The following is a 23,440-nucleotide window of genomic DNA, read 5'->3' as shown; positions in this document are numbered from 1 at the left end:
TAAATATTTGGATATTCTATCCCTGAAACAGATCCACACTAAATAAAAATGATATTTTACTATTTCTTATTAGATAAAAATCGTTGCAAGTTTTATGTTTATGCAGAGATTTCCCTAGGAATAAAAAAGGCAGGGAGCTTCGTCACAGAAAAGGACACTTTTGAGTCTTGAAAGGGCACTTACTTAACACAGTAAAAAAAATTGTAAGTGCAATCTTATACTATTTTATGTGTATATTTCAGAAAAATAATTCTCATTCATTATCAAATTAAGAGAAAATTTGTAGTTTATAAAAAATAATTAAAGATCTAAAAGACCTTCACTAAAAGACAATCACTAAGCACAATTTTTTTTTCTTCAAAAAAGTAAACTAAAATAAATGATTAATGGATAAAAAACTTGAAAACTTTTTTTATAATTTAAACAGAAAATTATGAGAAAATGAACATTTAAAGGAGCATTTTTAAATTTTTTTTTGAAATCTCTTAAAAAGTTAATTGATAAACCCCCTCCACCTGAAAAAAAGAGAAACTTATAAAAATTAAACCAGTTAAAGAAAATCCTAACAAAATAAATGTTTGTAATAGAAATCAGAATCAAACCTATAAGCACAGATAATTCTACCACTGTGCAATTATTTTTTAAACAGTAAATTAATTTTTTTTAATGGCATATGAATAAAAAGAAAGTTTTTAAGGAATGGTGAATCAAAGGACACAAAGAGCGGGCCACCCTTCTAAAAACGCTTACGGAGAACACAGGTTTATGTATTGAAAAAGGAATAATGCATAATCCAAGATTTGAACTTATTTGGTCGGGACCACTAAAATTCAACTCAGTTACAATAAAATAGTAATCAATAGTTTTCCAAACCCGCAACCAATAACTGAAATTCAATGTAAAAGTTGTTGTAAAATTCATGTTGCTTTAATTTTTCTTTTGTGTGTTTTACTCAGTTTTTCTCCACATGATAGTGATTATTAAACATTCTTCATAATCTTTAACATCTAAAATGTTTAGATTTAAAATTTGTAAATTTTTTTTAATATAATAACTTACTTAAGATAACTATGTAATATTTAATCTATTAATTAAAACATAATAAGGCTTAGCTAAAAAATTTTATTTACATAAAGCTTCATTTGCATTATTTAAATAGCTTACAAAAATGTAAAAATTATATCTGTCAAATTTATTTTGTTTCTTAAATTTTTAAGTATGATTTTCAAAATTAGTTACTTTTTTAATAACAATGAATTTGTTAGATTATAATAGTAAATAATATTAGTTCATATATAATGAATTAATAAAAAAATTACATTGTTTATCTTTAACAATTAATTAGTTATCATATTTTTAATAATTAATAAAAAAAATTCAAATAGAGACAAGTAAACAAGTGATTAGCGAAAATTTTTGCAGACCTTAAATATATAATAAAAAAATATCTTACTCAAGATTATTTTATGTGAAATATTTTAGTGAGGACAGGTATTTATGGTTGGTAACTAAATTTTCTTTAATTTCTACACTAATATTAACATAGAAATTAATTTCAATATAATGATGTGTATAATAAATAACTAAAACTAAAGATTAGAAAAATAGCTTTAGGAAATGTCTTTATTCTAATGCTGATATATTTTAAGCGTTTCTTAACTAAGATTCTACTAAGTATGAAAATTAATGATTTGTTTAATAGTAACCTTTAAAAGTTTATAATATGATCATTTTTTTATAAATACATTGGATAGGGTTTATTACGTAAGAAAAAATAAAGACTTTGTAGAATCCAATTCAATAGCTAATGGAAATACTTTATTTCCCTCCTTATATCGTCTGAGCACCACTAACCAAACACAAAAGGGCTTTAGCTGCAAATTACAGGTATTATAATAATTTCTTTAAATAATTAAATAATCTGATAATAATGATTTAATAATTTATTAATCTGATGTTCAGCAAAAGAATTAATAAAGCAATGTGGAATGTTAGTCCCTCTCTACTTTTTATTTGCAATAAAGATGATTCAGTATTTTTAATATATATAATGTAATGCATATAAAATTTTTAAATCCCACAACTGAGCCTATACATCAAAATTTTTTGAAAAATGCATTTGTATCACTTTAATGTTTTGAAGGACTGTAAAAACCTATTATCATAATACTCACATTAAATACCTACCTAATACATTAAATATCTATAACCAGTACCATACAAGTAGTACCCTATAACCACAATTACTTAATTATCACTAGTATTAATAATAGTATGGTTATTTTTCTTTTATGGCCCCATGAGAAGAATAATTACCTCTTTGGGGATAATTTTTACTGGCCATACTAATTTCAATCCATACCAATTACACTGTTCATACCAATTACAATCACCAAGGGGCCAAACAGTTTCTTTCCTTGTGAAAGCTTAAAAAATATATATATTTAGAGGTTTGCTTGGTGGTGAATTCAAGTTAATCTCTTTCTCTGATATTTATTTATTCAATTTTTCATGTTTATTACATGTAGGTACCAAAATTTAGAGATTCATTTGGAGCAGGTATTAACATGCAAATTTTCTCACTTCTTTTCAAAACACAGTTAGAATGAACACAATTTCATTTCATTTATTTCAATCAAGAAGTGACAAAAATAAAGCTAATTCAAAAAATGACCAGTTCTGGTGATACAATCTTACCACATCTTATTGTAAATCATTTTCATTCAAAATCCTTTTTACTTCCAGTAAATTTACAAATAATGCTTGTAACATTTTAAAATAACTCTAAAATATGCACACCCTATGCATAAAAAGGCACGAATGAGAAACATTAGGAAAAAAAATGTCGAAACAAGGCTTACAAACTCAAAAACATAATACATCTCACAATTTTCAAAATTGAATTACCTGGCCTTTGTTAATAAATCCATATTTTGATGCAATTTCATTTGCTGCATCTTCTCCATCAGGAATTTGTACAGCAAATTCATTTGTGTGAAGGCCTGCTCCAACACAGCTAATTATTTGTAAACATAAAGTCAAAAGCGAAACATGAAGTAAGGAAAATCTTATCTTACATGATTTTAAGCATATACTTTGAATTTGGCACTCAATTGACATACACATGTTTTAATAATTTATATTAAGCTATCACAAATAAAAGCAGTAAACACTATAGAGTGACATGTCCCAAAAAATTACCACCTATATATATACATATGATGGTGAATATATAAAATTGTTATTTGATACAGCTGATCATTGTGGAAATATAAACAATCATAACATCAAGTTGGGTTAGATGGAAGTGATAACATATTAACGATAAAAAATATATAATGTATTAGCTTAAGGCAGACGAGAATCATAAAATATTAGTAATAAGGTTATAATTTAAGCAGCTTTTCTATATGATAATCTCAATTCGTCAAATGACTTTATTAATGAATAATAAAAAACAGCTTTTATCGCCAGCTGCATTGATTTAATTGGCCCTTTAATCAACAATTGATAAATTGATAGGATTGCAAGTAGAGCTGGCTGCGGATTGAATGATCCAAAAATCCATCAACAGAAAAATTGACTGACGATTCTCATTTTGTGCACTTTTTCTACTTTCATGATTTTAAGTTGGCAACAGTAAAGCTTGCCGCTGTAAACATAAATATTTATATATATTTTTTTTAAAAGAAATTCTGCTTTGAAGTATTCTTATAGTTTAAGTATTGAAGAAAAGTATTTAAACAAGTTAATTATTCATGTTTATTATAAAGCAAAATACTTATATTTGAATTCTGTTTTTTAAATTTTAATGACTGGACCTTTTGAAAAGTTTTAATGGTAGGTTTTTTTAACCCTGATCTTAATTTGAATTTTTTATCATATTATGGACTTTTTTTCATCTTCGGTATTTTGTTTGGCAGTAGAACATATTAATATAAGTTATAAAGACAAAACTATTCGGGAAAATAAGTGTACATTTGAATTTTAAAATTGCAGAAACTTAACTTGTCTAAGAAAGAAGAAAAAAATCAATCCTTCGATGTTTCAACTTTATTTTAACTTCCGTATTTTGTAATAGTTTATTTTCGTCTCGACCTACAGATTGCAAGCAGAATATTAGGCACAATAGTGCTTTTTTTTTTTATGTATATATAACCGTCGTTGAACAGGCGACCCAATTTTTGGGTTTACGACTACTAACGTTCAACTACGTGTCCTTGTAATTTTGAACCCAATACAGAAGACAATGGAACTCCTGTAACATGTTTTAGGAGATATTATGCCTTTGTGGAGGACTTTTACTCTTTGATAGAACTAACTGGCATTTGCGTAACATGGGGAGGAAGACCATGAGAACCTCCCACGGTTAGCCCGACAGCAAGAGAACTCTAACCCATGGTCCATCTACCGCTGAGGATATTTCACGTCAGCACTGTGTTCGGTGCAGGCCGGATGCGGAATTCGTATCGACCAGCCATCCCTGGGGTTCGAACCCGGTTCATCTCAATGGTAGGCGAACGCTCTATCCCTTGAGCTATCACGGCTCAATAGTGCTTGTTTGACTTTTATTCCTGGTTTTTTCTGTTTCATTCCAGGATTATTTCCGTATTGTAGTCTGCCGCGTCAACTACAATCGCTAAGGTGCCAAATTCATTTTTAACTTGAAATTAAAAAAAAAAAGCCTTTAGAGGTTTGAATTGGGGGATATTTCTGTATCGTGACCTGTCATGCCAACTACAATCGCCAAAATGACAAATAGATTTTACACCTGCAATTTTTTTTAAAAAAAGTATGTTGTTTTTTGTCTGGGGAGGGCTGCGCGTTATACCTTTCAAGTTAGCCCCTTTCTTTGATGTCTGTTTTTTTTTGTTTTTTAGTTTCTCATGGCCACTGCCTGGAAGTTGCCAAGGCTTGGAAATTATTCTGCTACAGATCACGATATGGAAATCTCCCCTGAACTAGTCCCCTTCTGTCATGTTTTTTTTAGATATTTATGGGCCGCTGTTTAGAAGTTACCAATATTTGGCAATTATTCTGCTGCAGATCACGATAAGAAAATCTTTCCTTCATTTCTAATTATTTTTGTATATTCCAGATTAAAAAATGTGCTCACTTGCATAATATTCTAAATAATGTACATATAACATAAATGTTTTCACGTGCGATACGGGAACTGCAATTCAATATACTCATTGAGAACATATTACATTTAGTTGATGTAATTGCTAACGTAACCAACCAAATGAATAACTCATTTGAACTAATGCAAATATTATGCAGTAACAGCACACGGAAAGTCCTCTGCTAAACGAAAGGTACTTATCTGTTTCCAGTTGCTGTAGAGAGCTTAATACCGTATCACCTATCTTTGAATATTTAGGTAACGAGTTATAGAAATATTTCCATATCAGTACAATCATCAAGACAGCAAAGGGAATTTTCGTATGTAAAAATTTAGAAAAGTATTTTGAGGTTCGCTCAAGGGGGGCTACAAGTTATATACACTTTCTGTGATCTTTCCCCCCCCTTTTTTTTTTCCTTCGCTTTCTTGCATACTATAGCCTAAAAGTTGCCAAAAATTTGTGATTATTTTGTCATTTGTACATATATGGAAATCTTTTCCCAAATACCACTAGTGTCAATATATATAGTTCAGAAAGTTTTATGCCTCTATCCTATAAAGTAAGAGATTGCAAAACAAAGTTTGTGACATATTTATTTAAATTTTAAAATATGTTGGTTCAAGTAGTAGGTACATGTTTTTTTGGATTTTATTTAAGAGGCACTGCTGAGGAATATTTCATTATGGTATAAAGGCATGAAAGCAAATTTACTTGTTAATCCAGTTTTATTTTTGATAACTACCTATATAGTAATCATTTCAAATTTTAGTTTTTGTAATTTATTTTTGTAAAATATTCCTGGTTTTTGTCTAAAATAAGTAAAGTCTACTAATGTTATTAAAGTATGTAAAAATATTGATAAAAATTAACAAATTAAACATTTATTTAAAAGGAACTTGTGAAATGTTTTTGCTAAGTTTAAAAAACATAATTTTAATAAAAATTCTATCCATTAAAAAATGAACAAGTTAGTATGGTATAAAATTATGTGAAAAAAGAAAGATATACTTCTTTAACTCCAAAGTATGTCTAAATTGTTTTAGCACAGGTTTTCATGTCAGATCCTGCGCTATAATGGTTGCTAGGTTTTGGGAAGTTTACTTTCAGAACTATCTAGCTCTCATATCTTTCTGCAAGATAATTTCAATAATAACAAAGACTAAATTAAGGTAGCAAAGACGCTTTATTTACAAAAAGCAAAAACGTAATTATTTTAATTGAATATGTCATACTTTTTTATTTTAATATTACGGGCGATATTTTTGCATTTTGTTCGGGAGAAAAACACACTAATTATTTGCTTTATCACATTTTGTAAATCATCATCACATTGAAAAAAATAATTAAAAATCATGAAATCCGTAGCAGTAATCTCCGAAAAACAGATAGAAGACAAAATGATGCGAATCGGACTGTTCAAAAAGTTTTTTTTTTCAAATGTGTGTTTCGTTCCAAGATTTGATTGTTGAAATAAAAAAATATCATATTTTAAAAACTATATAGAAATCAAAAGCAATAGTTACCAAATCAAAACACGATAGAATCATTGCCTTAAAAAGTAAATATTCGAATGCACGATTGGAATTTCCAATATCGTCTGAAATATATCCGGATAATTAAAAACCGTGTGAAAATCATTAACTACTGAAAATACAATCGAAACACTACATAGATATACAATACTGTTGGCATAAATTGAACATGACAAAAAGTGATTATTTAAATGGACAATTCAAATTTTACGTGTAAAATTTCTGCAGAAAAGGAAACCAAAATTTTTTCTTACAAAAATAAAAATCTTTCTGCAAGAACTCTATAATGTTCTGCGAACATCTCTCCGCGATTCTGCCTCAGGGATTCTTAGTGATTACAGTTGGCTTGACCAGGCTTGTTACTAATACAGTTGGCTTGAATGTCAGACATTCTTCTACTTTAACATTACACTATTTTTTTTATTTGTTCAGCAATGAATATAGTTTGGGAGTATTTAATTGATTGAAAGAAGTGAAATTCAAAATGAAATATAATTTGTCTTTTCTTCACTTATTTTAAATATTTTTTGTATTTTTCCATTTAAACAGCGCAGGCGATAAAGTTGCCAATGCAAGTAAATTCAACTTTTTTAAAATGTATTTTTTTAAGTGTTGGCTATTTAAAAAAAATAATAAATAAAATAGTTTATTCTACTGTGCTAGCAAATTGGAATTATTAACTAATTTATTTTTTTTGTGCATCAATTTCCAGGATACTTATTATATTCTTATAAATTTTGATGTATTATATTCTTATAGATGTTGTACATAGATAATTTATTTTAATCTATATTTTGAATTAAAAGACTTTTTTTTTATATTTATGAAAAAGTAAAATTTATCAAGATTATTTTTTCTATGTGAAATAGTTAAAATCATTTGTTAAGGATCCTCTGACTTGTTTTTTACAGGAAAAGGAAGAAAACTGGTTGAAATGTTTGCCATTCAAACCAAGACAAGGAAAGAAAGTATTTGTCATTTTTGCTGCTATCAATATCCTCATAATTTGGTTATACTTATACAAAAGTTCAAATATATCATATTTTTATTATCAATCATCAAAACCAGTTATCGCCAAGACAGTTCCTTTACCAATATACAATGTTTCTGTATACCATATACCCCTACTTCAGTCAAAAGACATGGCACCATTTTATGCTGAAGTGACGAAAAAGGCATGGTGTTTCCTTTATGGCATTGACCTTATTGACTCTCAAAAGCGGAAGAAATGCATTTGTTTGGATAACTGGTTTGGGTTAGATTGTGGCATTCCCTCTGCAGTTTGGAAATCTGATTTTCTACAAGAAGGCAAGAATGCGAACATCGAGATTAGGCGAAGAGAGAAGCCTCGTCGAATAATCTCCTCGTTTGTTGTTGATGATTATCAAGACATATTGGACATTAATGTTTACAACAGCTTTTCAGTTATAGACTTGTATTTGACTATTGAGCAATCCAATCAAAAGCTTTCTGTTTTAAATAGGTTTGAAAACGGACAATTTGCAGAATGGCAAAGTAAAATAATTCCTTTTCAGGTGAATGTCTCAAATAAATTGGAAGTGGAAGACACTGTATTGATGTTGAAGAGTTTATGGGACATTGGTTGGAAAAGATTATCTGATTTCCGTCCAGATGATATTTTTATCTTTCAACGAGCATCATCCATTATCACCAAAGACGTATTACTGTTTTTAAAACTCTACGACGGTTTTCCCGAACCATTTTTCTTCGAGCTTAGGCCTTTGCTTTTTAAGTTTTCAATGCGCATGAAAAGCAATAGCACCGATGCAAAGCTCGTGCCTTTCCGACCATTGGGTTGCACGTTTCAGTTTCTTTCTTCCATGTGCAACTTTGAAGTGAGCAAATTGTTCTCAAACAATTGCCACTCTCAAGACGCAAAAAGTTTTGAAAAAAATAATTGGCCATTAAAAATGTGGACTGTCGGAAGTATTGACGCTCCCAGTGGTTGGCATTGTAATGTTTGCTGCAAAGACAGTTGCATAAAAGCACGCCAAACTGAACTGAAATCATTTAATATGCCAGTTTTGAAGCTCGAAGCTAATTCGTCTACGGTCGAACGATTTCTCGATAAGCTTCATTCATTTGATAGTGGAGGATTGTCTTTTGAAAAAGTTGTAAAATCTGACCCTTTCTATGCTCCAAATGTAGTATTAAATAATGAAAAGAAATATTCATACCTTGTAGAGATAGATGAGAAGTTTTAGTATTAGTGATAGAAGCACAATTTTGATTGTTGGATTGGTTCAAGGAATGTTAAATTGTGATGCATCGTGATTATTGTTTATTGTACATAAGTATTTTATTACTGTTATACATTCTAGCTTTGTTGCTGTACTTAATATTGCTTTACTTTCTCTTTACAAAAATCAGCACATTTTTGTGGTATGGTGCTTTTTATTTATTGTTGAAAATCAGAGTATTTTGTATGTATTTCATTTATGCTATTAAAATTTTATACTTTAATATTAAAAATTATAAATTTACGTATTTGGATGAAATGTTAAGATTCATAAATCAGTAAAATATGTAAATCTCTTTAGTTATGTTTTTTTTTTTTTTTTTTTAATTCTAACATCTAAACTAATAGTTTTCATTTTCTTGCACAAATGTTTATTTTATTAGTGCTGGATAGTTGTGGGTACTTTTTGCCTAATTAACTATATTCTTGGTTTATATGTATTCTTGATAAATAATTGGATTTGGTGCCATAAAATTTATTCCTTTCCAATCTTAAATAGATATTTGTTTTTTAAAAAAAGGTAATTTGTGTTATTTTCTTGCATATTTGTAAAGAATAAGGAAGAAATTATTAAATCACTTTATTTTGTTTCTGTTTCTAATTAATCATATTATCAAAACAAAAACAATTGAAATGTGACTGTTTCCTGTTTCTCATAAATTTATGTTAATTTCCTTTGCCATTATTTTAAGTGGAAAAAACACAAAAGACAAAATTTAAACATAATAAATATTATTGCAAACTGAGATGTCAAATAAATATATGTGTAAGCAAAGAATAGATTGTTCAATCACTTTTTCTAGAATTCTAAATTTATAATTAAAACAGGAAAGAAAAAAAAAATTCATGACTTTTTTCTATTTCTTGTAAATTTCAGTTCTACTTTTTGCTAAGTTTTAGCGAGAAATAAATATTGTAGACAGTGGTGACAATTATTAGTTTAAGCAGAATTTCGAATTTATAACTTGAAGGGAATAAAAGAAAAGTAATGTAGGTCTTTAACTATTTCTTGTAAATTTATGCTCTACTCTTTGCATATAGTTTTAGAAAGGAGAAACACAAATGGTTGAATTTAAATAAAATTAATATTATTGTAGACTGCGATGCTAAGTAAAACAATATGTAATGAATAAATTTATCAACTTTGTAACAGCATTGTTTATTCTCTATTTGTCAAAATTTTTGTAAAAATATGCATGGGGAAATAAATAAATTTTATTGTTTTAAAGTGTCATTTTCTCTCTCTTGATGGCATGATTTAAATCATGAAGTCACTTGATTTTTCTTTAAAAAGTTATTGATTTAAATAAACTATAATATTTACAAAAAAATCAGTTTAAATAAACTGAATTTTTTTCAAAAAAAAAATTCAGTCTAAATCTAAAATCTTTTTTACACAATATAATTTATAAAAAAAATTATAAAAATGTGATATTATTAATAGTAAAAGTTTTCTACAAGAAAATAATGAACTGGATAAATTATTACATTTCAAAAATGACTGAATTTGCAGTAATAAACATATTTCAGTTATACCCATTTAGTTTTATATAGTTATACCCATTAGTTTATTTGAATATGAGTTCTTTTCAAACTTAGTAAATTTGTAGTTAATGTACAGTGCAAAAAAAAACTGACCACTCTGTATAACTTTTGATTTAATAATCACATCTTCAGGTTCTAGGACTGAATCTCAATGGTTCCAGGGGGTGACCTCAAATATGCTAAATAATTAGTACAGACGATATTTTAAGTTGCAAAATCAGACACAAAAACGTACTTTCTCTGTATAAATATTCCTTTTTTTCAACGAATTTGGATTCCTGATTCCCAAAATATGGATGGTAGCCGCGATCTAGGAAATATAGTTCCCATAAAGTTAAGTAAGGAGGGTGATCCAAAGTTAGAATTCCTTTATGTAAATTTTACTTTTTGGGAAACTGAAACATTTTTGCTCGCAATTATAAAATTTGTTTGTCCTAAGATAATTCTATGCAAAAAATAACGTTTAGTAAATATTTACAAGATGGCTGAGAAAAAGACATTTTGGTCTTAAAAACTGGAACACACTGGCAGGAAAAAACTTCTTGAGAAGTCCAAGGCCCACCCTGGGCTGTCGAGCCATTCATGATGATGATATTGATATATTTACTATTCTATTTAATAATAGTCGAAAAAAATTGAATTGTAAGGCACACAATTTTTTACATCATTTTAAAGAATGTAATTTTCCATGTAAAAATAAAAAATTACATTCAAATGGCAAATTACATTCTTAAAAATGATGTAAAAAATTTTATACCTTATAATAAGAAATTTTTCGTCTCTTATTAAATAAAATAATTATAAATATTTACTAAGAGTTAATTAGTGCGTTGAATTATTTTTAGATAAAAGAATTTTTTGTGTGCAATAATTTTTCAGTTTGCTTAAGAAGTTCTCCAGGTATGGAATGTAAAGAGTAAAATTAGCAATAAAGGAACCAACGTATGGAGCATTCTTTCAACTAAACTAAGGGGACCCTATTTCTCACATTGTGGCTACCCTCTTTTTTTTGGGAGTCAGAAAACCGAATCCGTCGAAAAAAGATATGTTTATTTAGAGAAAGTATGTTTTTGTGTCCGATTTCTTAACTAACTAAAAATATCGTCAGCTTTAGCGTATTTGAGGTCACCTCCTCGAATCCTTAAGATTGAGCCCTAGAACATGAAGATCTGATCATTATATCTAGAGTTATTTAGGGGAAACCATTTATTTTTTTGCACTGTACATAAATAATGAAAAAAGATTTGTTCTAATCAGAGTAACTTAAACTCTCCTTTAGATATTTAATTGACAAACTGTCTCTCTGTCTTTAAAGTTCATTAGATATATAATTAGCTATACATTTCAGCCATGGATGATTTTCTCAAAATGAAACTTTGGCCTAAGACAATGAGAAAAAATTCATTTCATAATTAACCTAATGTTGATAATTTTTATATTAAGACCATATATTTAAGCATAGAAATCAACCACCAGCAATAAAAACAAAGTTATTGACAGTTTTAACAAAAGGGCAAAATTGGGAGAATGTGTTTCTCCCCAATATACCATTTACCTGTTTAATAACATGGAAAAACCGATCTTGTTGTTTAGAGAAGACTAAGTTAAAATACGACTTTTTATGAGCAGAACTGTCAGTGAGTTAAATTGTAATTGCTTGAAAAATATAAATACTGTACTCTAACTTAAATTATTTAAAAGAACTATATATCAAGAATTAATAAATAAATATAGAAAAATAATTTTAAACAATATTTATTTTTTAATTGAAAATTTAATTCATATTTTTAAGAAAATTAATTATATATTTAAAATTTTGAAGAAATATTTAGAAATTTTTATTCATTTAATACAGGGATGGGCAAACTTTTTTGGTCGAGGGCCAAAAATCAAGAAAAAAAAATGTTTGGTGGGCCAAGTAAGATTTTCAAAATTTAAGAAAGAAAAAAAAGCGATATACAAGTTTTAATTTAAATATTTAGTGGGATGAAGGAAATTGCGATTTCATTTCTAAAAGTTCCTTATATTAAGGTTCGAAGGGAAATGCGCTTATTTTAAGGAACAAGGCTAAATCCTTTTCTGTTAGTCTACTTCTGAAATAATTTTTTCTAAGGTTCATAATTGAAAACTCTTGTTCACGTATATAAGATTAAGCTAACATAGCACTGATTTTCTGGGCGTGAAATTTTAAATTTTGGAAACTAGCTTTTGGTAATGATTTGTCAAACTTAGGCATATTTAGAAACAACTGCTTCAGATGATTGTTAGATTGTCCGCTCTTTGGAGTGTAAAATACGCAGTCTGCCAAATGTGAAGTACAATTTACCTATATTAGATTCCATAAGTCAGCTCCTCGAGAAAGACAAACGCTAGTTGGAGCCAATCTACGGCTATTCTATAAAGAACTTCTGCTTTCAACATTTTACCAATAGAAGCTGTCTGTGCTAACTATTTCCATCAATTTATGTTTTGTAGAACAAAAATAGAGAAAGTAAAAATGTCATCAGTACTTTGTTAAAAAAGGAAAAACAGAAATAATTTTAAACATAGTCGACAATAAAATGAATGTATATTGTTTATATTTGCCGCTGATCGGCAAATAAAAATTCTATCCGCGGGCCGTATAAAATCCTCCGGCGGGCCACAGTTGGCCCGCGGGCCGTAGTTTCCCCATCCCTGATTTAATATTTTAATTATGTTAGTATAATTGTTATTATTCTATCTAAAAATTGCTATTTATCTTTTAAGCAAACAAATTCTGATTTATAATCACATTTTTTTAATAAAAACTTCCCATTTTTTTAAATAAACAAAATTTAGGTATTAATGTAGTTAAAAGTATAACTTAAAGCAATTGTGCTGATATTCTAAATTATTCGATTCTTAATAAGAGTATAAGAGAAACAAAAATGCCAAGTAAACCTCTAATTAAAAATTTTTAAATTAATAAATAAAAGAGTTAATTTTTAAAAAAACTTTTTTTTTCTATTCAGTTTTGTTTTGCAGTGGACTGATCATAAGGACACAATTTCCAGAACAACACTGAAGTCAAGCATCACTTGCACAGGTGAGTGACCTCTTTGATCAGCCTGCGTAGTGACAGAAGGTGCGCGGTATCAGTCCTCGTTAAACTGTTCTTCCGTAAAGTGCTTGAGCGCAGGTCGTCGGGTTACCAAAGCAGGGGAGCCATCCCCTTTGCAGAGGGTCAAAATTGAGATAGCATGTCTTCAGATCATCATCAGGGATGTTTCCCAGACCCTAACCAATAGAGCATTGTGCAGCGCTAGTGCGACATAAATAAAGTACATATCTATCTCTGCAGTTTTACTTTACAAAGTTAATATTTTGATTTTTCTAAATCAAACTAGAGTTGGAACCAAAATTGTAAGTAGATTATTTTAACTTTATCTCAATAATATTAATGACAGTTATAAATTTGCACTTGACTTTTAAACTTTAGTATTATGTTTATTAAAATGTTTTTATTGTCAAATAATAATTTTTTTAAAATTATTATTATTGTTTGAAATCTGACTGGTGTTGATAACTGTAAAAAAATTTGATTTGAATCAAACAAATCTGAATTTTATTATTTTTTAACATGATTTTTTGCAAACCTTGTTTGATGGCCACTTCATAATCCGACACTTTACATTTTGCAGCAGAATAATTTACATATGAGAGAAATTGCTTATTCGTAATTTACTATGAATGTTTAAATATTATCCTTGTGGCAGAATTTATTCGGGCTTTCTGCGGCATACCTCTCTAGTACTAATATCTTTCTGAAAGATACTTTTAATAATAAATATATATGTTACTAATTTAAAGTAACAAAAACGCCAACTTCAAAAAAAAAACTTTTTTGAAAAAAATAATGTAATTTTTTTTTTTAATTGAATAGGTAATTTTTTTTAATTCTAATATTATTAGCGACATTCTTGCATTTTGTAGGGGAAAACACACTGATTATTTCCCTTCTTTTTGCAAGTTATCATCAAATTTAAATCATCAAATTACAAATATTATCAAATTAAAAATAGTGAAATCCGTAGTAGTAACTACCGAAAAACCGAAACATAACTCTTTGGATAAAGATGAGTTGCAAATGGCATCCTGATGTTTCGATACATTCTAAAACTTATTTTTGCAAATTCACCATAAAATGTCACAGAGCATGCTCTTCAATTACGATAAGTTACATTTATAACCAAATAGCGCTACTATGATTTCTTTCTTTTCTTATATATATGTATCTGATACGATATTCTCCTTTTAAACAGCATTTGTAAGGTCCTTAAGATACTGTAATGGTGGCACAAAAACTTAAAATATAAAATATTAAATTTCATTAACTCAAAATATCTGGTCTAAAAATTTTAAACTTAAAGATAATTTTGTTATTGATATATCATTAATAATATAATTACAATATTGATGCTATGGTTCTCTTACTTTTTCAAAAAACCACATGAATTCTGTTAAAATATTAAAATGCATAGGTTTACTTTTACGAGCGCAAAATCCTTATCAAAATAATGATCAACACCCAAATGTAAAACAGTAAAATTGATATAAAAACTTCACTGGCTTTAAAAAATATGAAGAGGAAACAAAAGTTGACATGTTTTAAGCGTTCAAATGTAAAGCCTGCATTCCCAAGATTCGTCAGGCGTGAATGACTAGTAACTTTAACTATTGGACGGTCAAAACATGTCTACTTTTATTATCATCTATTATTTTTTAAATCAATGAAGTTTTTGTCTTTTCGACTCAATTTCTTGGGATAATTCATTGAGTATATTAAATTACTTCCCGCAATATTGAACGAAGTTGTACCTAAGATAAAGGCATAGATTCTTAATTTGAAAAAAATAATTATTACTCTCTAATTTCTAAAAAAAATCAATGCAGTAATTTTTTTTTTTTTTTACTGCTACTTAATAAAAATTTTTTAAGGAGATATCATAAAATTCTGTTTACAATTGAAATTTCAAAAGTCGAATGTGAAAATGGAATGTCCCCTAGCATAAGGTAAATCAAAATTAAATAGTTACAAGGACAGCTATTTCAAACAAGTTAGCATTTCCATCCTACTCGAAGTTGTTTAAAAGTTGATTTTTTATTTATCAATTCCAAAATTTTTCTACATATATTTTAGCGTATACTTTAGGCGTACTTAAACTGAATTTATTTTTACACCTAGTTTGTTTTAGTTATGCCATTTTTTCAAAAAAATGACTAGTTTTAAAAAAGAACCAGAAAGAAGACCAGTTTTTAAAAATCTCAGTGTCCACTTTATTTCTTAACACACTGTATACTTGTTTGAATTTCGACATGTGCAAATACAATTTGGTTCTATTTTTTTAAAAATAGTTAACATGTATTTTTTAAATCTCTTTTTTATTTATACCATAATGTTGCAAGTTTAAAACAAAATATTTTACAGCCTGTGTCATGCTGTCCAGATTTAGGACGTCTCACATCTGCCCACTATGACGGCAAAGCTGTAAAAATGCTTCCCTCAATGGGGCATACTTATTACAATTCATCATCCATTTTTTTAAAAATATATATTTCTTAATAGTTATCTGTAAATTTTTAACATCTGTCATACATTGATTATTTAGAACCGTTTTTTTTATTAAAAAAATTTTTTTTGGTTATGCATGATAGTATAACATGACAGCAAATAACATTTTATTCACAAGTCACAAAATTTTTAAATTACATAAATTATAAGAATGAGTCAAAAAACAAAAGAGAGTTCAAATTCATAATCTCTTTCTCGTTTACTTGTTAGAGAGTAATGTTTTATCATTCTGTAAACAACAAAAGATGATATCTTTTTTTTATGATCTTTTCTTAAGTCTGCCTTTTGCCATATAAAATATTTTTTCTAAAAAACTACTCAGAAAAAAGTAGTACATTATATATCGTAAATTAATTATTTAAAACCATATCGTTCCTTTCATTTTTATACACATGATCCTCTCTGCAAAAAATATGACAGTGACCACAAAATATAAACAATATTACTACAAAATTTAAAAAACCTCAAAATGTTTTTTTTATCTCTTTCTTAAAAAAAAAAAAAATCTTGTCTGGAAAGGAATAGAAATTTTCGAGTGTAATTTTTATTTCTTTCTTGAAATACAATTGTTCATGTTCTAAACTCGAGTGCTTCGAACAAAACTACAGTAGGGAACCGATTATCCGGAACGATCGGGACCATCGCTATTCCGGATAACTGATTTTCCAGTTTTCTGAATCGCTACAAAAAGCGGTTTTTTTTATTGTTAAAAGCAATTAAAAAATATAAATATTTGGAAATAATCTTAAAAAGATGAAGTAATACACTGATGATTATTTCCAAAATGATGGTAAGGTAAACATCTTTCAAGAAAGAAGGAAAAATCCTAAAATCTTATGAGGGAAAAAAAAAAATGATTTTTAAAATGGCGGGAAAATTTACCGAATTTCGTTCCGGTTTTTTGGTTTTCCGGATAACGGGTTCTGTACTGTATTTATTATTTGACATTTTGAAATCATTTATTCATTGGATCTCTAAGGAAATGATTTAATAGTTTTTCTTTTTTAAATATCTCGTAGGTAAATTATAATTAATTGCAAATTTATGAAAATGAAGGCATAACATTACTGTTACATGCTATACTTTTATTAAAACCATAAATTAGAGCTTTCATTTTCTTTAATTTCATCTTTTCTATTTAAAATTCCTATTCTTTTATTTTTCAGACCTTAAATGTTTCTTTAATTACAAAATCCTAAACTATTTTATGCTTTCAACAGGTTTGAAAATTTCTTAATGTGATGAATAGTTTCCACTTGTGCTTAATAAATCGTTTTTCACTCATTTTCAGTTGTGCTTTTCAAATTCATCTGCTTCTTTTTTCGTTTTGGTATTTTAATAGATTCTTTTAAACACTCATGAACGTGTGTTACTACTTTAGAAATGAATAAATATTCTAATTAATAAATATTCATAAAAAATACTGTGTGTAAAAGAAACAAAACTAAATGGAACAAACTAAAATTAGTTTATTTACAACAACAACATAATTTCTGCAACAACGTATACATACCTAATACATCTAGTAAACTAATGATGGAACAACTGCTCCGTCTCATTGATAATTTTTTTTATTTTGAAACTTTTCTTAGATTACAAAAATTATTTATAGCCCGTTGATTTATAACCACTTTATTATCTTTTGATCCCCATGGTTCAAGATCAAAATTGGACAAGAGTAACCCTATTAACCTCACACCACTTACACAAATCGGTTCCTATAAGTACTTTGTCACTTTAAGAGTCCCTTTTCGACAATTAAAGCACTATCCACAGCAACTAACAGTCGACGTGAAACGGGAAGTGGCAATAGTCAGGGTAAAGAAAGAATTTTGAAGAATTTAATTTTAGACATAATCTTAGAAGCTTACGACATAATCTTAGATATTCTTTTAAGAAAAAAATCTTAAGAGAATGATGATCTTGCTCTGACTGTGAGCACCTTATATACAAAAACAAGAGGAGATACGTTTTCATGTAGTAGTGCTAGATTGATTATGATTCCTTCGATACATAGGAGCTTTGCTTTTACGTTTATATGAGACCCATCAATAGCTAACAGGAATGAAAATTTATTCAAGTAGGTACATCTTCCTAATATCGTTCGATTCTTCCTCTTTGGAAATTTAATAAAAGCTACTATTATTAAGAAAAATACAAATTTTTTCTCGTCAAATTGCCCAAATGAAAATAAAGCAGATCACAATTTAACATCTATTCAACATTTAACAAATTAAGAGAGCGGAACTTTTGTTTAGACGAGAGTAAATGTCTTTTTCTGCCCGACTTATCTAATGTTGTCCTTTTTAACACATGCTTAATATACCAACTAAAAAATTAATTCAAATTTTTATGTTACAAAAGAGCTGGAAAATGCATATATTTTATTACTTATCTAAACAATATATCATTATTTCAGCCCTCAAATAAAGTTTGTATTCAAATATTAACTTACGGTTAATTCGTTACAATTCAACTCCACCGTATCAGATTTCGAAACTTTAAAAACAGAAATAATGCTGTTTTTGTTTTAGACCGCTGTCTCTGTCTGTCAAAAGAAGTACTACTGATATATCATTGTAATGGCTAATACTTACGGCATTGTAAGCAGTGGGATTATTTCCCGGTCACTTTTTAAGCAACTTTCCATTGGAAAATGTCAGTCAGCTTTTAAATCGAGACGTTTTGCAGTTTCATCTTCTAGTTATTTGGCTTCTGAACCACAAGGACCTAAAGTTGTCACTGCAGAGGTTCCAGGACCTAAAAGCGTATCTTTAAAAAATGAACTTAGTCAGTTGCAAAACTCCGCAGCTGTGCAGCTTTTTATCGATTACAGCCAATCGTATGGCAATTATATACGCGACGTTGATGGAAATACATATTTGGATGTATATAATCAAATCTCTTCCTTGCCGCTTGGCTACAACCATCCTGCTATGATAAATGCAGTGACAAATCCAGCCAATCTTGAGGCATTTGTCAATAGACCGGCATTGGGGATTTTACCTCCAAGTAATTTTGTTGAGAAGTTGAATACTACGCTTATGTCTATTGCACCTCCTGGATTAAAAGAAATCCAGACCATGGCTTGTGGATCTTGTTCGAATGAAAACGCCTATAAAGCTGTTTGTTTTTGGTACAGGAATAAGGAACGTGGGGGTAAACCACCCACGCAACAAGAATTGGATAGTTGCATGATTAATCAACTACCTGGTGCTCCTGACTTAAGCATTCTCTCTTTTATGGGAGGTTTTCATGGGCGTACTTTTGGTGCATTGGCAACTACCCATTCAAAACCCATCCATAAGTTAGATGTCCCGTCATTTGATTGGCCCATTGCCCATTTTCCTAAGTATAAGTATCCATTAGAAGAACATACTAAAGAAAATGCTGCAGAAGACGCGAAGTCCTTAGCTCACGTGGAAGAGCTAATTGAGCAGTACAAGAAAAAACGACCTGTTGCTGGTTTAATTGTTGAACCCATACAAGCTGAAGGGGGTGATAATCACGCATCAGACGATTATTTCCGCAAACTGCGCCAACTTTGCCTGAAGAAAGGAGTTGCTTTTATCTGTGATGAAGTTCAAACTGGTGGTGGACCCACTGGTAAGTTTTGGGCTCATGAGCATTGGGGACTTGATGTACCACCCGATGTTGTTACCTTTAGCAAAAAAATGTTAACCGGTGGTTACTACTACAGAGAAGAATTCAGACCTAAGGAAGGATATAGAGTTTTTAATACTTGGCTCGGTGACCCTTCTAAAATGGTGTTATTGCAAGAAGTCGTAAAAGTTGTTAAAGAGCAGAATCTTTTGAAAAATATGGAAATGACTGGAAAGCATTTAATGTCTGGATTGATGGATACTCAAAAGAGACATTCAAGTAAACTGTTTAACGTTAGAGGTAGAGGTACATTCACTGCAATGGATTTTGTTAATCCTGAAACAAGAGATAAAGCAATAAAACTTCTTCACAAAAGAGGTATTCATTGCGGTGGAAGTGGTAAACAAACACTTAGAATAAGAACGGCTTTGATTTTTGAATTAAAACATGTCGATATTTTCCTAGACCGTTTAAACCAAGTATTAGCAGAAGGAGTTTAAATTGCTTATGCAAATTTAAAAAAAAGAGATGTCCTTGTTATGTATATTTAGAAAAAAAGTTTAATGTTTCTATATTCAAATTCCTAAATAAAAATATATAATTTTATATTTTTTCAATAAAATTATTAGTATTTTCTCTGTGATTTTCAATTTAAAGAGCTCGTAGGAAAAATAAATTTTTTAAAAAAAATTTGAAATTGCTAATAGGTTTTAATAGTACAATAATTTACTTAGAATACTATTACCTTGCAATTCATACTTCGTTGGAAATTATTTTTTTCGATAATTTTATCTTCAAATTGTCTATTATAAAATAAGCTTCTTTTTATCAACTTAAATATTTCCTCTATTTTATTATTTCTACTTGCATTTGAAATATGTCTTTAGTTTTTGTCTAGTTTATTTCTGACGTTTTAAATCTGTCTAATTGAAGTTAAGTAGTTTATTTTTAAGCCGATAGAGTAATAATTATGAAATTTGCATTTTTGTTTACTACTCCACCGAATTTATTGTTATTAATCAATCAACCATTCTTTTACACAAACTGTGTTATATTTTTTATTGTAATTGCGTGCATATTTTATTCAAGTGTTCGTTACTTATTAATGAATAATTTTTTCATGATAACTTTTTGAACAAGTTTTTCAACAGGAAGATATTGTCATAACATTGCAGAATAAAATATAAGATCTAATAGGAGATTACGCCATTGAATGCAACTAAATTTAACTTTTTGATCACTAATTTTTTTTCTTACCTGCACTAATTCTTCAACTGCTGACTATTTGGGGAAACAAAATAAAATACTGTCGTTATGTTCTTCCTCTATAATTCATTTTCCTTTTTCTGTTATGTCAAATAAACTGTGTATGATAGAAAAGTTTTTATGCAAATTTTCTCAAATACCTGACTGATGATGTGTGTTTTAATTATCATGATTTGTAAAGTGATTTGAAAAGATTGTAGATTTTCAATTATTTTTTTTCTCACTCCGTTATTTTAGTTACTGATAATTTGTTCAACTGCAGTGGTAAGTTGATGTTTGAGATATTCAATCCTTGTTGTTGAACAGCTTCGTTACATTTCAACAGCTATTTTAGTCAATAGGTATTTTATCTTGTATCATCGTGAGAAAAAAATTAAATGGTGCTCGAAGTTGAAGTATGAAAATTGATTGACGTTCAACATTAAACAAAAAATAAAACAATGTTCTCTGCTGCTTTTTGTTGCTTTATCATATGCAAATAATTTATTATGATTTTATTTTATTGTTTTATGAAAATCGAAATGGTGCTTAAAAAATATATGCATTGAATTATTTATGAATGTTTTTTATGATTGGTGGTATATGGAAAATTTTTGTTGCAGCTGTGTAAAGTAGCTTGTAATTGTATTTTTATAATCTATAATTAGGATCAGATGTTTATTATATTTTATAATAATAATGAATGATGAGTTTTGACTTAAGCCTTTTAAAAGTGAAAGGTTATCTTAGTGTTATCCCAGTTAGTAAAATTCCTTTTTTGTTATTTCTTAAATTGTTATAAATGTTTTAGCATATGAAATCAATGAAAACTTTTTAGAAAATTGTTAGAAATGAAATTTGTGTTGTAAGTGATTATATATGTATGTTGCCAAATTATTATCTAAATCAGTGAATAATATTATGAACGTGTTTAAATTTTCTTAATAAGGGATCAATAAAAATTAAATAATTTTTTTTATTTTTTTTTATCAGTTTTTAAATCTTTTAGAGGGAAGGAGAGAGGCAAACTTATTTATTAATTTTCGCTACTTAAGAAAAATGTGCCATGCTTTTATGATTTATTTTTATCCTTCCTTTTTCATTCTATTTTTTTCCGTTACATTTTACAATATTTAAAAAAACTATATGATAACTCTAAGTTTGTAATGATGCCCATGTTATAGATATTTTAAAGCTTAAAACTTGTGATGAATAAAATATATTCTTCAACTTCCATTTTTATCAATTCAATGTCAATGTTGTGTGTCTCTTTAATGATAAGGTGTTTAGCTTACAGTGATTTTAAAATTATAAACTGAAAGAGGAAAACATAATAAAATATAATAATAATAAATCTAAAAAAAATAATAAATCTAAATAATAAACACTAATTTTTCTGTTTATATAAAAGATTGCTATTACTTAATGTTTATTTTCATTACTTTTCAAAATTGCTGAAAATGCAAATTTTTTTTTGTGGTGAATAACTTAAATATTTAAAATATTTTCTATCCAATTACTTTGCAGTACTCTATTTATATAGAGTTTTATCCCGTTTTTAAGTATTATATAAAATCTATAAATGCACCTGTAATTAGATTTTCAGATTTATTTAATTCGTGAGTTTTCCGTTACAAAAATAAATCCAAGAAAACTTCCTTTAACGACCGCCTCTAAATAAATAAATTCAATTTCTAATCGGAACTACTCGTTAAAATTTCTTTAACAGTGATCAGTAATAATGAGTGCCATTAATGGCTTAATTCAGAGAGTTCGATGTGCCACTATTTTGTTATATTAACCTTTTACACTCTGAATATTTTAATATGCTGATTGAACTAATGTAAACTTTAAATGATTTAAAATATATGCTATTATATTATTATAGAATTTCTATATAAGTGGTTAATAAAGTGGGTCATCTAAAAGTGCTAAGTGGATAAAATAGTGTGGTTACTAATTATTAAGAGTGGTAACTTTTAATGTTTACTCAGGGGTGATATTGGAGTGTAAAAGGTTAAACCTTTCTGTAACAACACAATTTATGTTTGCATTTTATGTGTGTTATTAATGTTTTTTCATGTGTTTACTTATTATAAATGCTCTTCATTCTGATAATAAATGTTTTTAGCATTTACCATGAAATTGCTTTTTATAATTCATTAATGCGTTCAATCACAAGTTTGACAGTTAAGACATTTCGTGACAAAACCTGCTCAATCCTTCTTATGTTTTTTAAAGCTTTTTTTTTTTAATTTTTATTTCTTCTTTAGTAATATATTAATATTTTTTTTAACAAAATATTAATATATCATTCCTTCCTGTTATTAATTTGTTTTTTATGATAATAATGAACCAAATGCTCGACGCAACCTGTTGAGTTTTGAGTAATTCATTAAAGTGGCATTAATTTTCAAAAATTCTCTTGTATGGAAACCAAAAAAAAAAAAGCTGTGAATATTTTGAAAGAATTCATCTGGTTTTATTTAGTCAGCATCGAGTTTTGTAATTTTTATCTAATTATATTAGGGCTTTT

General features: G+C 28.2%; 3 protein-coding genes across 3 annotated transcripts in view; 2 read left to right on the top strand and 1 right to left on the bottom strand.

Moving 5' to 3' along the window:
- The window catches only part of Fur2 (furin-like protease 2), a 39,029-nt gene extending 35,497 nt beyond the window's left edge, over positions 1 to 3,532 (bottom strand). Inside the window, exon 1 of the mRNA XM_043043052.3 lies at positions 2,908 to 3,532. Within this exon, the coding sequence (XP_042898986.1) occupies positions 2,908 to 3,126 (219 nt within the window). The 5' untranslated portion in view covers positions 3,127 to 3,532. The remainder of the gene's footprint in view (positions 1 to 2,907) is intronic.
- A 95-nt stretch (positions 3,533 to 3,627) lies between these two features.
- LOC107451250 (beta-1,4-mannosyl-glycoprotein 4-beta-N-acetylglucosaminyltransferase) lies at positions 3,628 to 10,146 on the top strand. Its single transcript, XM_016067290.4, has 2 exons — positions 3,628 to 3,840; positions 7,570 to 10,146. Exons 1-2 carry the CDS (start codon positions 3,838 to 3,840, stop codon positions 8,881 to 8,883), a joined length of 1,317 nt encoding a protein of 438 aa, XP_015922776.1. The 5' UTR covers positions 3,628 to 3,837; the 3' UTR covers positions 8,884 to 10,146.
- Positions 10,147 to 17,512: 7,366 nt separating this feature from the next.
- Gabat (4-aminobutyrate aminotransferase) lies at positions 17,513 to 23,049 on the top strand. Its single transcript, XM_016067281.4, has one exon. It carries the CDS (start codon positions 18,639 to 18,641, stop codon positions 20,157 to 20,159), a length of 1,521 nt encoding a protein of 506 aa, XP_015922767.1. The 5' UTR covers positions 17,513 to 18,638; the 3' UTR covers positions 20,160 to 23,049.
- Positions 23,050 to 23,440: the final 391 nt, after the last annotated feature.

Source organism: Parasteatoda tepidariorum, chromosome 9 (assembly GCF_982258835.1).
Source record: "Parasteatoda tepidariorum strain Cologne lab strain chromosome 9, Ptep-v5.0, whole genome shotgun sequence".
Lineage (NCBI taxonomy): Eukaryota > Metazoa > Arthropoda > Arachnida > Araneae > Theridiidae > Parasteatoda > Parasteatoda tepidariorum.
Note: the sequence above shows the minus strand (reverse complement) of the source record. Positions and strands in the feature narration are given on the sequence as shown.

Excerpts from the sequence above, each read along its gene's own strand:
- Gabat (XM_016067281.4), top strand. The coding sequence starts at position 18,639 with ATGGCTAATACTTACGGCATTGTAAGCAGTGGGATTATTTCCCGGTCA.